The 16,012-nt window shown below is 42.0% G+C and overlaps 1 protein-coding gene across 1 annotated transcript; it reads right to left on the bottom strand.

Annotated features, from left to right (window-relative positions):
- Positions 1 to 11,509: 11,509 nt before the first annotated feature.
- On the bottom strand, positions 11,510 to 13,325 carry LOC4352520 (UDP-glycosyltransferase 91C1). Its single transcript, XM_015764593.3, has one exon. It carries the CDS (start codon positions 13,290 to 13,292, stop codon positions 11,835 to 11,837), a length of 1,458 nt encoding a protein of 485 aa, XP_015620079.1. The 5' UTR covers positions 13,293 to 13,325; the 3' UTR covers positions 11,510 to 11,834.
- Between the last annotated feature and the right edge of the window lie 2,687 nt (positions 13,326 to 16,012).

Below are 16,012 nucleotides of genomic sequence, written 5' to 3' on the forward strand. Positions count from 1 at the left end.
CTGTGGTCCTTTTTTCAATTGTAGTTTCAAATGCTTGATGTTTGCTTGAGGCTGCTCACATGCACCTCCTTTGCTTCTTATAGAGATCACATCAACAAGAACTAATCAGCAACTTTTGCTAATAGTGATGATGTTAATGACACAAGAACTAGATTGTTTTCTGATTAAACTTGCAACCTTGCTAATATATCTATGTCAATTGTCAGAGTGTCTTTATAGTAATATCACAGCAAGTAATACAGAATCTTAGTTATGTTCTGGACTAGTAGAGCCATCAGGCTTTTGCATTGTACAATTTATAACAAAGTCAAACTGCAACTTATTGCAGAAAGAAAGTTATTCCTTTAATTTCTCTAGAACAAAATTATTGGAATGAAATACTTCATCCAAATCTTTTGCTCATATTAGAGTGGCATCTACACACATACCTCAGAGTCAGAATGCATAAATACAATTTTGTATTGAACAAATAAAAAAATCGGTGATTTCTTTATCATCGGAAATTCTCGGATTTCTTGAAAAAAAAATCAGAAATCTTTTCATCGGAATGTACTTGATAGCAGAGTTTGCATGACACTAATCAATTTAGTCTTACTTCTAGAAGCGAATCATTTGTACATTGTTACTTCCGTCCCAAAATATAAGGGATCCTAGCCGGAGGTGGTATATAAGAAGTTTCAATCTTACTTGCAGCATTCAAACAAGTTTCCATATTTTGGATGTTGGATGAAGCATGCTCATCATCCTTCATAAGAGTTGTGAAGTTAAGCAAGGTTTACATAAAAGTTTCGCTTTCGCAGCTTGGTCAAACACAGTCAAAGAACCCAAGGTACAGAGCACTATGCTGTGTATCCTCCTTTGGGCAGCAAAAGTTTGTGATTTGAGGTGTCTACACCATGAATGATCTGATGCAGTGGGCTATTACCATGTCCCATCAGTCGGCTTCAGTTTCAGGAATGGGGCTCCTTTTGACGGCCCACGATCATGAACCCCAGCAATTGGCCTGGATTCAACTGTAAATTCAATTTTTCAGCAGAATTTGTTGCATGCGGGAATGTCATTTTGATCAGTTAATTGATTGGTATTGATGCAAATTGTCTGATAAGAAACTGTACTTGCAGGTTAATGTGTCAGACTAATCAGCCTGTCAATGTCTTCTGCAGCTAAGACTTTTTTTTGTTTGGGAGGACAGCTAAGACTTAATTGAATGCTTTCAATTATTTCTGCACAATGAAGCATCAGAAGTAAACAAAGACCATATAAAAGTAAACTAGCTAAGTATCCAGATCAGTAATTGTACTCTGCATATTGTTTTGTCTGGCTACTGTTTCCTGACAATGTTTCTTGCCACCATGAGTCAGATTCACAGTGTCAAGATTTGGTTGATTTGATTTACTTGTGAGTACTGAGCAGTATGCGATGTTTCACATGGTTCTATTTTATCCATTAGTTTTATTGCATCTAAACTTTATGCATTTCTTTTTTGAAAGAAATAAACTTAATTGTATAGATATTGAAAGCCTTAACCCGAGCTTGTGCTTAGTTTCTTCACTGGCACATGTATTCTATTTCTGTCCAATTTTGACAAACATCCTATTTCAATGGAAGAACTTATCTATGCCAGAATGATAACAAAATATGCTCTTTCTTTTCTGTGAAGAACAAAATATGTTCTTTCAAAACTCTATGGTAGTCAGGGAAGTATTTCTGATACTTACCGACAAGTTCAGTTCTGCATTTCTGCAGCTTATGAAGTTACTAAATGTTACCACTGAAAAGTACTGATTTTGATGTTTACCACATTCATCAAACATCACATACTGGTTAGATGAATTTGAAAAAGGTGGAGCAGTGTAAAATCCAGGTAAGTCCTTCTCCCATGAGGGCTCACAGTTATGCATGTGATGTGAAGCTGTCCTGCCTTACTTTGCAGTCATATTCTGAAAGTTTTGCGAAAAAAAAAAACTGACGAAAAGCAGCCAAGCAGGACTACATTCTTTGAATGGGACCAATGGATTGACCAGATGACACAACCCTTAGTAATCTTTTTGTCACTGCAAAGTGTTAATCATGTTAGAGAAAAATAAGTATTCCAAGGAGGAACTTGGCATCAAATTAATAGGGAAGAAATAGGTGCCAAAGTTAAGCCGGAGGATTTGAACTAGCTAGACTCAGTTCCCACAAATCATGTTCAGGTAAATCATTGTGCTTAAACATTCTTGATTTGTCAGGATTTGGCGATTTGTCGTACCAAATTTGTCCAATTAACCATTTACAGCAAAGGAGAAAACCATCACCAGGGGTTCAATTTTTAGCCTAATAAGATTGTTTCTGAACCTTCACCATTGAGGACTTGAGGTTAAGTTTTGAAGAAGATAATGGACAAAACGATTCTGACCTGGAGCACAGAAAATCAAGAACAGATTCTTCTTTTCTTTAAGAATCAGTGGATAATTTGAACCGGAAATGTTCTTTCTGTTTTGAATTCTGAAACAATGAAGATCTATCATAAGCTAGTGATTCCTGATAATCTGAAAGTACTATCATAAGGAGTAGGTTATAACAGAAACAAAGAATTAACTATCACAAAATTACCTTACCTGCCAAAATGTTGTGCCAAGTTTGTTGCCTCCAATGAAGATTGTGTTTTCCAAAGAAATTTGATGTTAACTTAAAATGATTGATTCCACAGTTAAATTCTTTGCATGGCTAGCAGTTCAGACAAGTTGTTGAACAGCAGACCTATGCTGCAGCGCCGCAATTTGTGCTGTTCAAATAATGAAGAAACAGCACCATTTTTTGTCGGTTGCTATTTGGCGCAGCAGCTTTGGAGCTAAACTTTTTCATAAATTGTTTTTCTTCTCTTCAATGAAATGACCCGCAAGGCTTTTGCGTGTTCCCCGAATATGAAAAAGAATAACTGCAAAAGGCTTCTACAGCGGCAAATCGATGGAAACACTTCTCATCAAGAATTTTAGCCTGCATGATATGAGAACATTCACTGGGCAATGGCAGAGAAATACTCTGTCATAGACGATTTACAAGAACAGTACATCAATCTAAATTCCTATTTCAACAGTGAATTCCAAAGTGATTGAATTGATGTTCAACTAATTATCGCTTCCACCACGCTTAGTTCTTCTACTGCTCGGCATGCAAGAAGCATCAATTTCAACAGGATATCCAGTCCATGGTTGCAAGCGGCAAACCAATCAAAAACACATGCATCAATCAGGAATCCTTGTCTTGGGATTTGAAAATTCTGAGTAACAAATGATTCTATTATGCAAGACATACCCATCACTCATTGACAAGAGTGATTAGTTGTCTAACACTAAATAAGCCCTAGTTCCTAGCATATTTTGTATGCAATGTTTCAGGATAATTGAAATGGTAAGGTTGTATCAGAATTGAACAGTTGTGATACTAATTTTCTGTACAATGTGCCAGAAATAAGTTCTTAGGCACCTGTAACTACATATCTTGGCTCTAGAGAAGTTTTGTATTTCTAATTTAGTACTGTAAATTTGTAATGCTTTCTTCAACTGCAGCCGCATTTTCTCACTATGTGTGATGTGATGGTACAGCTGGTGAGTGGTGATCAGTACTGTTCATTTCTTCTGGTCAAGCAGTCATCCAATGTCATGTATCACCACAGTTTGGCTGTCAAAGATGAATGTCCAAGGACCAAGGTCCCCCCTACACAACATGATGTGAGATTGCCCCATTGCAATCACTCTAACATGAGAAACTTTTAATCAAATTGGCACTACTGGCCTGCCCTAGTAGATAATTTCTTTTAGTGTTTCTATTCTATCTTTGCCATTAACCTTAACAGCCCATTGTTCAAGAACATGTCCCTCCCTTCATACTTGTCTGGGTTTTGATCACATTCTATGTTCACAATACTTTCCAATTTTTGTTTCATGAGATGTTATTTTATTTTCCTTTGCCCTTCCTCCATGAGTCCATGTTAATATGTTATAGAGATGGAAACTTGTAGAGCACCATTGATGTCTGATGGTGACCCACGGGTAACTGTCGGCCTACTTTAGTTCAATCAAATAAACTAAATTTTATTTTGAATCCCTCAAAACTGAAAATCGGTTCATTCAGTTGAACTAAAATGGGCCCACCATTGTCCGCGGTCCGACCTGGACACAATCAACAAATCTCTAGAATGTCCAGTAAAAAATGTAGCTTGCACAAATATTGAGAGAATCACAAGGGCAGTTTCGTCATATCAGGTAAAAAGCCTTGGCATTTGTGCCAGGATCAATATTTTATGTCATGATAATCCAAATTTATTTTCTAATCCACTTGTTCAATGACAAGAGACATTCTTGGTTTCATTTTGTTATCGACCTTTTGTAATTCGTTTGGGCCTAGCTGTCTACCTTTGTTGGGATTAGGGAATATGATGTAACTTTGATGGATGAGTGCTCATTACTTATGCTCACAAGTTAAAATTGCCGGTTTAGAATAATATGTTTGAATAGGTTACTGTCATTTTTTTCATATGCAAATATGATATATTAGCACTTTTTTACAAGTCCTGAAGTGGAGAAAAACATCAGTAAAGGTACTGAGCAGTTAGTTTGGGGACACATCTGATGTTCTTATGCTCATCTGCTGTTAAAAGTCTCAATTTTATGTTTTGAATGACCAGCTGATCCAGAAAGCTCCATATTGGCAGTACTTCAATTGATTAAGAGCAAAAGTGCTACTAAAGTGTATTAAAAAAATAGGTGTAATCAAATGGAAGGAATGTTGTGATTGGTTAAAAAGGTAATGTAGGTGAAATTGTTGTATTTTGAGATAAATTTTGAATGCTAGAAGTTGCTATATTTTGGAACCGATGGAGTAGTCAATTTTAGTTCATCATGATATGCTGATGCATGTTTCCAGTATCACACACGCATAGAGAAAAATGGTATTTGATTTTGTTATTGCAACTGATTGTTATAGGGCTCTACATCAGCTACAAGGCTACAAGAAACAAACTAAGCCGATGGTAGATGAACTGTACAAACATGTGAGGTGAAAAAAAAATGGGTGTACAAGTTGAATTCTACGCATGGCTGGGGGCTAACAGTAACAAATGAGTGTATCCTAAGTGTATATTGTATATTGAATCAAAATGTCACAGCATCTTCAGGGCATTGCAAAACCCTCTTCCTGACGCCAAGCACACGCAGCATGCAACTTTCCCGGCTGCATTAGAACATCATGCCTTGTTCATTATCTGCAAGATGAGATAGTGGTGTTTTCTGTAAGTTTCATTTCTATGTAACAGGAGCTCAATTCAGCCATTTAACTATATTTAAGGGACACCTTACATGGTTTTCATATAGTACATTTCTTTGCGCAATCAGCGAATTGTGATGTAATGTTCAGTAAATCATACCAGGAATTTAGGGTTGTTCAATGCACTTTCTTTTTTGAGGAAATGTGGTGCACTTTCTATGGAGTTTGATATTTTGTAATTTCAATATTCAAGATCATATGGTAAATTGGAAAAGAAAAGTGGCACAAAGTTCTTGCCAAGTCCAGTATGGAAGTCAGATACTCTGAACTTTAGTATCTTTCTTAACAACTAACAAGGTGATGGCATGAATGGTGTTTTTTTTTTTTACTTACATTGGTTCAACTTGGAAATGGGGATCAAATATGAAGAGTACCCTCTGCTCATCTGTAGAATTTCCCAGCCACTGGCAGAACATCCATGCTGCTCCAGCAACCGATGACACGGACAGGATCGCCAGGAAACCGAAATGAGAGACGTCGTTTGCGATGATGGCCATAACCGAGCATGACTAACTCTGCAAGGCTTGATATTGAGACCTCCATTCCACCAATAAGATTTGCTTTTGAAGCAGGAACACATGTTTAGAGAATCTGTGTACCCACAACATCGTATGACATGTGCCCCAACCGAGATAATGCCTGCAAAAACAACACGGAACATGCACATGGATTAGTACTCTAGTTTTGTTAAAAGTCTATCGAATTGGAAGAATAGGAAGTTTATATGGAGCAATGAGCGGGAAGCACCCACCCTAGAAAGAAATGACAGAGTTTTCTGTAATGTCGATGGCGACATCCTCTTTTCCAACCACACATTGCAGGCACTCTCCTCATCTTGCTCAGACCATTGTCCTTTGCTGCTAGCTTCCATGGTCAGCCCATCCACAAGGGCAATCTTCCGTTTTGAGAATTTCTGGGTCCGAATCCCGGGCTTCATGGAGGTTGTGCAACAAGCTTTGTCCTCCCACGCCTTCGGTGGACACCCTTTTACAGAGCTTAGCCACAAGTTGACAGCCACGGCTAAAGCTCTCAGAAAGTGGAGTAGAAGTCTATTTGGAGAGATCAAACTACAATTCCACATGGCTCAGGAAGCGATCCTTCTGTTGGACTTGGCCCAGGAGAACATGATCCTCTCTTCTGATGAACACCTGCTCAGGAAGGACCTCAACTTAAGGATCCTAGGGTTGGCAGCAATGGCAAAGTCAAAGAAGAGGCAGAGATCTGTTGATGCAAAAAACACGAGGCTTGGAAGATCTGCTTAACTTTAGTGCAGGTCCAAACAAGATCCTGACTGACATGGCTAAAGGAAGGAGATGCCAACACGGAGTTTTTCCACATACATGCCAACTCAAGGAGAAGGAAAAACCACATCCACCAACTCCACACAACAAATGCTATCCTGACAGAACATGAAGAGAAGAGTGAGGCACTTTTCCGCCACTTCAACTCAATCTTAGGCAGCAAGGAGACACGAAATTGTATTCTAAACTGGGAAGCGATGGATTTGCCCCAGGTGAACCCAGGCGAATTAGATGGACCCTTCATAGTGGAGGAAATTTGGGCCGCAATAAAGCAGATGCCGGCAGAAAAGGCTCCAGGCCTAGATGGTTTTAATGGTATTTTCTACAAGAGATGCTAGCAGCTAATTAAGCAAGATATTATGGATGTTTTCCAGTGCTTGTATGATCTAGCAGTAGGGAACTTTGGAGCACTCAATAGAGCAGCAATCACCTTGCTACCAAAGAGGAACACACCTACATGGGTCACTGATTTTAGACCAATTAGCCTCATTCACTCTGTGGCTAAGCTGATATCCAAAGTGCCGGCGATGAGACCTACTAAACAGCTAGATGGCCTGATCTCGGTTGCACAGAGCGCCTTTATCAGAAAAAAGGTGCATCCAAGACAACTTCCTGTATGTCAAAAATGTGGTCAGGAACCTAAGTGCCAACAGAAAGCTGACATTCTTTTTCAAGCTAGACATTGCTAGGGCTTTTAACTTGGTTTCATGTGAATATTTGATTGAAGTGATGGAACACATAGGCTTTGGTTCCCGGTGGAGAAACTGGATTTGTTTGCTCTTCGCCACCGTGACCTCTAAGGTAGTCTTGAATGGAGACCATGGGGAATGCATTGCACATAGACGTGGCCTAAGGCAAGGGAACTCACTCTCTCCATATCTCTTTATCCTGGCAATTGACCCCCCTTCAAAGGCTTTTACGTCTGGCAACCGAGCGCGGACAACTGACTAACATTGGGAGTCGCCATGTCAAATTAAGGACTTCACTATATGCAAACGATGTAGCTGCCTTCCTCAATCCTGCACAAAACGAGGTGGATGTTCTCATTAGCATTCTTAGGGACTTTGGCAAGGTGACATGGCTGCATGTTAACCTTGAAAAGAGTCTGGTAGCACCAATCCGATGCCAAGAAGTGGATCTAGATGTCGTTTTGCGCAGTTTTTCTGGGTCAAGAACCAGCTTCTCACTGACTTATCTAGGACTTCCACTCACGCCTGGCCAACTGCGCAAGGTACACTTCCAGCCCCTCCAGGATAAGATCAAGGGTCGGCTGTCGGGATGGAAACCATCATTGCTACATATTGGGGGAGGGGGTGAATTCAGTCCTCAGTGCCATTCCGACATACATCCTCACGATTTTGAAACCGCTGAAGCAATACCTCCAATAAATTGATAAAGCAAGGAGACGCTTCATATGGGTAGGTAATGAGGACATGCATGGTGGGAAATGTAAGGTCAATTGGAATAAGGTTTGCTCTCCCATTTGGTATGGCTGTCTAGGGGTTCCAAACCTAGAAAAAAAATGCTAGAGCTCTTCGGTTGAGATGGCTATGTTTTGAATGGAGGACGCTAGAAAAGCCTTGGATAGGATCTAAAACACCTTGTGATGATTTGGATAAGGATCTAAGTGCGGCATCGACAAGAATCCAAATTGGTGATGGACAATAGGCAAGCTTCTGGGAATTAAACTGGATTGGTGGCCAAAGCTTAAAAAGTCTAGCGCCGAACCTCTGTAGACACTCTAAGAGGAAAAACCGCACTGTCCAGGAGGCCCTACAACATGGAAGATGGATCAACGACATCCGCCATAGCCTCACTATCCTCCATTCAAATAAGACCGGCCATTTGAAAAAAAAAGAATTCCAACTCTTTTCACCAAGCTTGAGGAGATGAATGTCACAACAAGGCCCATGATAGAACACAATCCACTAAAAGCACCAACAATCGATGCACTAATACCTATAAATTATCAAAACAATTACGAAATTGCTATATTTTGTGTCGCCACAAATTTGTTAATTTTATAGTCAGATCACAGACCATCCATGTTTTGCTAGTATTTGCAGTCGACTATCTTCAACATTTGTGCTAGTATTTGCTTTCACTTGGAGATTAAACTATATCACTAATGGATAAATTACTCATACTAATTACATCGTACTTGCACTATAATTACATACTGATTACATATGTAATTTTGGGACTTACATATGTAATTTTGAGACTTACATTGTAAATACACTAAAATTACATATGTAATTTAGGAACTTACATTGTAAATACATGCAGACTAGTTTTTAGTGAAAAATATGGCGCCATAAATATAGTTACTCCCAAACAATTATGTTGTTAGGAGACTTTTCCAGAGTTGCAAATTTGAGCAGTAGTAGTGAAACCTACCACGATGCTGATCACCGGGCCCATCAACGACGACATCAGGCATTTCAAGAGGGAGATGATGAAACACTTCAGGATGAGCGATTTGGGATTGCTCACCTATTACCTAGGGATGGAGGTACGCCAAGGTGGTCATGGCATATCTCTCTGTCAATCCTCCTATGCTCTAAAATTGCTGCAGAAGAATGGCATGAAGAATTGCAATCCCTGTTGCGTGCCGATGGAGCCAAAGCTGAAATTGGTCAAGACAAGTACAAGCCCACCTTTGATGTCACAACTTATTGCAGTATTGTGGGTGCACTGCGGTATCTTGTCAATACCAGGCCGGACCTGGCATTTTCTGTGAGCTATGTGAGCAAGTTCATAGCTCACAGGTTCATGGCCGAACCTCATGAGGATCACTTGGTGGCAGTCAAACACATACTCCGGTACATTGCTGGGACACTGGAGTATGGTGTGCAATACACTAGAGGAGAGGCAGGAAAACTTCGACTATGTGGCTACAACGATAGCGACATGGTCGGGGACGCGGATGATCGCAAGAGCACCACAGGCGGCATCTACTTCCTCGCACAAAGTCCCATCATCTAGCAATCTCAGAAACATAAGGTGGTGGCCTTATCCTCATGCGAAGCTGAGTACGTTGCAGCAACATCTACGACGTGCCAAGGTGTTTGGCTGGCTGGGTTGCTTGAAGAAATCATGGGAGCGCCTCCTGCGACGGCGATGTTGAAGGTGGACAACAAGTCCGCCATTGCACTGTCCAAAAACCCCATCCACCATGATGGAAGTAAGCACATCCAAATTTGTCATCATTATATTCGAGAATGTGTTGAGGTGGGGAAAATCGACATCGACAATGTGAGTTCGTCACTGCAACTTGGTGATCTGCTGACCAAGCCACTGTCTCGGGCTAGATTCCAGGAGTTACGCAAGCTTATTGGTGTCATCAATGCCAAACATGAGCACCACAAGAATTAGGGGGAGATTGTCAGAATAAATCTTGTGTTTTGCTTAGTTGTCGGTTTTTTTGTTGCTTTATCTCCTCCCCTGTTTTTCTCCCCTCTCTGTTGAGTCTGTTGCATGGCCGAATTTTGTTCTGGTATGGGATGGCATTCACTGTGAAGGAGTCATGTCCGAGCATGTCAGGGATCCCATGTTCTTTCATCTTGCAAATTAGGGGGGTGTTTAGATCCATGGGTGTAAAATTTTGACGTCAAGTTACAGAATCCGCCTGTAAACAGCGAGATGAATTCATTAAGCCTAATTAATCCATCATTAGCAAATGTTTACTGTAGCACCACATTATCAATTCATGGAGCAATTAGGCTTAAAAGATTCGTCTCGCAATTTACACGCAATCTGTGTAATTAGTTATTTTTTTCGTTTATATTTTATACTACATGCATGTATATAGATGGCCAAAAGGCCCGCCCGGCACGGCCTGGTCCACCAGGCACCAGCCATCGGGCCGGCACGGCCCGATCGGCACTTCGTGTCGGGCCGTGCCGGCCCATGGGCTGCTCCTCCCGCCCAGGCACGGCCCACCAGCTGTCGGGCCGGCTGGTGGGCCGTGCCGTGCCGGCCCGAAGGCACAGGTGGCCCATCGGGCCTTTTTTAAAATAAGTCTATTTTTCTTCCTCCTCTTTGGGCTGTTACATATGTATAGCTAAAATAAGTCTATTTTCCATCCCTCCTCTTTGGGCTGACATATGTATAGCTAAAATAAGTTTATTTTTCGTCCCTCCTCTTTGGGCTGACATATGTATAGATAAATTAAGTCTATTTTACATCCCTATTCTTTCATCCATAGCATATAATATGTCTATTTTTACTCCCCTATTTTTTTTTGTATCGGGCCTGGCTGCCGGCCCATCGTGCCGTGCCGGGCCAGCCCAACGTGCTGGTGGAGGGGCCCAGGCATGGCCCGGTGGTCGGGCCGGGCCGGCACGGGCCCGACCTCCGTCAGGCCATGCCGTGTTTGGGTTGGGCCAAAATGTCGTGCCATGGGTCGGGCCGTCGGGCCTCGGGTCTTTTAGCCATCTATATGCATGTATCAAACATTCGATATGACATGGTGAAAAGATTTTACCAAGGGATCTAAACATGCTCTTACTTAAGATGCAATAGTGTCCAAGAAAAGCAGCAAGCTTGATACGCAGCACCAAACACTTGTGTTCCAGTTTCCCTTTTGCTCTTGCATACTCGCTTTTGCAGGTTTCATTTCGCTACAGGCTGTGCTCTCGCTAACGAAATTAAACAAATTAAACTACAGCTAGTTAACGTATATTCACAGTTAAATTTATTTTTTTCGTTGTGAGATATATAAGTTGAATTTAAACTTGTATGTTTGTGGAGTGATATATTATATGTTAATACATCTTCTTAAAGTTTTTCAAATTTTTTGATAACCATTTAAGTGACATAAAAAAAATAAGAGACATCCCCTCGAGAAATCAAAATAATAGTGGTATTTTTTTAATACAGTAAAATTTGCAATGGCATGATCCAAAATGACCGACAGACACACGTACGTACGTACATGCATGTATTTTTTTAATACAATAAATTTGCAATGGCATGATCCAAAATGACAGACAGACACACATACACACGTACGTACGTACTCCCTCTGTTTCACAATGTAAGTCATTTTAATATTTCTCATATTTATATTGATGTTAATGAATCTAGACATATATATATCTATCTAGATTTATTAACATCAATATATATGTGGAAAATACTAAAATGACTTATATTCTGAAACGGAGGAAGGACATTATTATTTGTAGGGATTACAATCCATGGGCCCAAGACGGGGTTCATTCATGAGCTGGCGAGGTACGTAGGAGAGCTTAACCTAAGCTGGTGTATGAACTCGTCGATGTACCTCTCATGGAGCTCCTCGTCGGCGACCACCTCTCGCAGCTTGAGGGCGTTGGCGACGAACACCTTCCTTGTTTCTTCGTCTACAATGGCGGCCCGGACCGCGGCGGCGACGCCGTGGCGGTCGAAGGAGCCGTCTGCGCCATCCCTCGCCACCTGCAGCCCCACCTTCCTCGCCTCCATGAGGCGCGCGTTGGGGCCCTGGTCGCCGGCGATGGGGAGCATGACGAGGGGGTTCCCGGCGGAGATCCCCTCCACCAGCGAGTTCCGGCCGCAGTGCGTCAGGAACGCGCCCACGGCGGCGTGCTCCAGTATGGCGATCTGCGGCGCCCAGCCCATGGTGACCACGCCGCGGCTCGCCGTGCGTTCCTGGAAGCCGGGAGGGAGGATGGCGGCGGCGGCGGCGGCGGCGGCGGAGGCGGCGGAGGAGGAGCGGGGCTTTCTGAGAGCCCAGAGGAAGCGCGCGCCGGCGAGCTCCAGGCCGAGGGCGAGCTCGTGCACCTGGTCGACGCGCAGTGGCACCTCGCTCCCCAGCGCGACGTACAGCACCGAGCTGGGCGGCTGGGCGTCCAGCCAGCGGAGGAGGGGGTTGGTGGAGTCGTCGTCTTCTTCTCCGGCGACGGCGCGGCGGCGGCGGGATCCGGCGGGCGATGGCGGGAGGAGGCCGAGGGGGACGAGCGGCTTGCCGAGCCCCGCGGCCACCGCCCGGAACGGCTCGGGCTCCCACTCGACGCAGCTCCGCATGGCCGCCAGCGTGCACCTCTCGAGCGTCAGGGAGCAGCGCGTCGCCCGCGACATGCCGCCCGACGCCGACGACGACGCGCCATGGCTGGTGGCGGCGAGGAAGCTTGCCTTGAGCTTCTCCCACTCGTAGCTGGGCATAGCCGCCGCCGGTGACGGCGACGACGTCGCCGGCGGCGGGACGACCCACGCAGCCATGACGGCGGCGCTCGGGAGGAGGGCCACGCATGGCACCCCGTGCCGGGCGGCGGCGGGGGCGGCCCAGTGGTGGAACGAGTCGGCGATGACCCAGTCGGGCCTCCTCCTCCTTCCGCCGCCGCCGTCGTCGGCGCACGCGGCGGCCAGGAAGTCGGCGAAAGGAGCGGCGAGGCCGTCGAAGGCCTCCATGAGGAGCCCCTGCTCGTCGTCGGGGACGTCGTTGGTGGACTCGGCGCCGTCGGCGAGGCCGTCCACCCGCGGGAGCGGCAGCGCCACGAGCTCCACCGCCGACGCCACCGGCGCCGGGAGGCGCGCGATGTTCCGCGGCGTGGAGACGAAGGACACGTGGTGGCCCCTCGACGCCATGCGCTCCGCGAGCTCCATGTACGGGAGCAGGTGCCCGAACGCCAGCCACGGGAAGATCACAACCCGCAGCGGCGGCGACCCATCTGCGTCCATGGCGATCTTTGCTTGTAACGGGATATTTATATGGGGCTGTCTATACATCTTGTGCTCCCTCCGTTTTAAAATATTTGACACCGTTGACTTTTTAGCACATATTTGACCGTTCGTCTTATTTAAAAACTTTTGTGAAATATGTAAAATTATATGCCTACATAAAAATATATTTAACAATGAATCAAATGATAGGAAAAGAATTAATAATTACTTAAAATTTTTAAATAAGACGAACGGTCAAACATGTGTTAAAAAGTCAACGGCGTCAAACATTTCGTAACGGAGGGAGTACTTCCTCCATTTCATACTATAAGACTTTCTGGTATTGTTCACATTCATATACTCCCTCCGTTCCAAAATATAAGACATAACTATCCTTAATCCAAAGACCAAAAAACAATTATTATCACCTCCTAATTTATATCACTTTAATAAATAAAATGCACACACTCAATAGAATTAGAGATCGGTACGGTGGAGGATTTTAAAAAATCATAATTTAATGGAAAAGAGGTACTAATTAATTGCATGCATGCACGTCTTATATTATGGAACATCTGAAAAAAGTAGTTGTGCCTTATATTATGGAACGAAGAGAGTATATGTTAATAAATCTAGACATATGTGTGTGTCTAGATTCATTAACATTTATATGAGTGTGGGCAATGCTAGAAAGTCTTCTAACCTAAAACGGATGTGTATTTATTATTTAGGGGGTGTTTAGATCTATGGGTGTAAAGTTTTAGCGTATGATATCGGATATACGGACACGCATTTGAAGTATTAAACATAGACTAATAACAAAACAAATTACAAATTCCGCTTGTAAAGCCTAATTAACCCATCATTAGCGAATGTTTACTGTAGCACCACATTGTCAAATCATAGAGCAGTTAGGCTTAAAAGATTCGTCGCGTAATTTACACGCAATCTGTGTAGTTATTTATTTATTCGTTTATATTTAATATTTTATGTATGTGTCAAAATATTCGATGTGATAGGGTAAAAAATTTTCTAACAGGCCCTTAATCGGACGCTGACATCCTACCTTTCGCATGGTCTGTCATTACTCATTAGGAGCAAATTGGCAGACACAAACAGTAGAATGAGTCCGATGCTTTACCGTCAAACTGTGTTTTGAAATTTTTTCACTGTAGGTACAGTTAAAACACTGTGACGGTTCACTGTTCACCCATAATGTAGCAATTACTACCTCGTTCGTTCATCGTGGATCGGACGCGGCGGCTGAGATTGCCCCTATCTCAATCATCAATCATATATGAGTCCACTGTGTCTATAACATGTGGGTCCAGTAGTAAAAAGTTAATTGTCACATCTAAATGTGACAAATAGTTAAATATATATCTCACTTTATCAAGCCAATAGCTTTCGGGTTAATTTACCTTATCCCCTCATTTCTCTTAGGCACCTTATCCACTTATTTCGCTTAGGGCAAGTTTTACACTTGATGTAATTATCACATCTAATATTATACACATCATCAATTAATTTATTACGGGCAGATCATACACCAAATTACATCTAATATACTAGTCCGAATGTAACATAATTATTTATTTATCCACTCTTATCCAATCAACTCACTCTTTTCCCTTTCTTTCTTAAAATTTGTGAAGAGTTTGCTCCTTGCATAGATTCATCCTCTCTATCATCTCTTCTCTTCTCCACCTCATCATTTATACTTATGTGCCATCTAGTGGATTGTGCTTAGGTGCTTATAGCACTTGCCCTTACGTTGTATTCTTTGATGTGACCACGTGAGTTGGGAATCCCCATACACATAAAACGGAGCAATATATTAACGCATAATTAATAAAGTAATAATACTTACAAATAGATTAATATGATTTTTTTAAAGTAATTTCTCTAAAAAAAACTTTTGAAAAAAAATATACCCGATGTTTTTTTTATGTTTCAACTAATATATCTTTGATGTTTCTTGGGGTTGGATCGAAATGTTGCACTTCATAATCTGATCTTGTTTCATCGATACTTGCATATCTGTTGATGATTCAACGGTTGAAGCTCGATGTTCCATTTGTTAGTTATCGTGATCCAACTATGTTTCAGCATTTTGATAGTTGAAACATTTTTTATTTATAGTGGTGAAACATTTTTCTACAGGAAGTGAAAGAGCACCCGATTTTCTTTGTTTGTTTTTTTTTTTTGGGGGGGGGGGGCATCGGATGCCTGATTTGTATTCTCCTCCTCGATGCGGTCATTATCTATTTTTCATGTGTAACCATTCACTGTGTGTATATATATATATATGCATGGAGGTACTCGGATCATGATTTACTACTAAGTTTGATCATTCGGCATATTCAGAAAATGTATATAAACATTATTTATTTATAGTGATTTATTTCAATATTAAAGATATTTTAAAAAATAGTTTAGTTTTTTAATATTTGCATTTTAAAAATGAATGACTGAAAAGTCAGCTGTGTCAAAAATATATGTATCTATGATTTGAAGGGAGTACTTCGTTTTTCTCCAAGGGAGACGATGGCTTTGCATCCTAAGTCAATGTAGCAATATTTTCAACACTAAATAAACATATGATAAAAAGAATTATTCAACTGTGGATCAGATGAAATTAAGTTGGGGTTAAATGTCACTACATCTTTCTCAATAATTGGTCCAAATTATTTTAACGTTGATATAATTTAAAGAAGTTTAACTTGGGACAAAATTAG

The sequence above is a fragment of the Oryza sativa genome, chromosome 12 (genome assembly GCF_034140825.1).
Source record: "Oryza sativa Japonica Group chromosome 12, ASM3414082v1".
Lineage (NCBI taxonomy): Eukaryota > Viridiplantae > Streptophyta > Magnoliopsida > Poales > Poaceae > Oryza > Oryza sativa.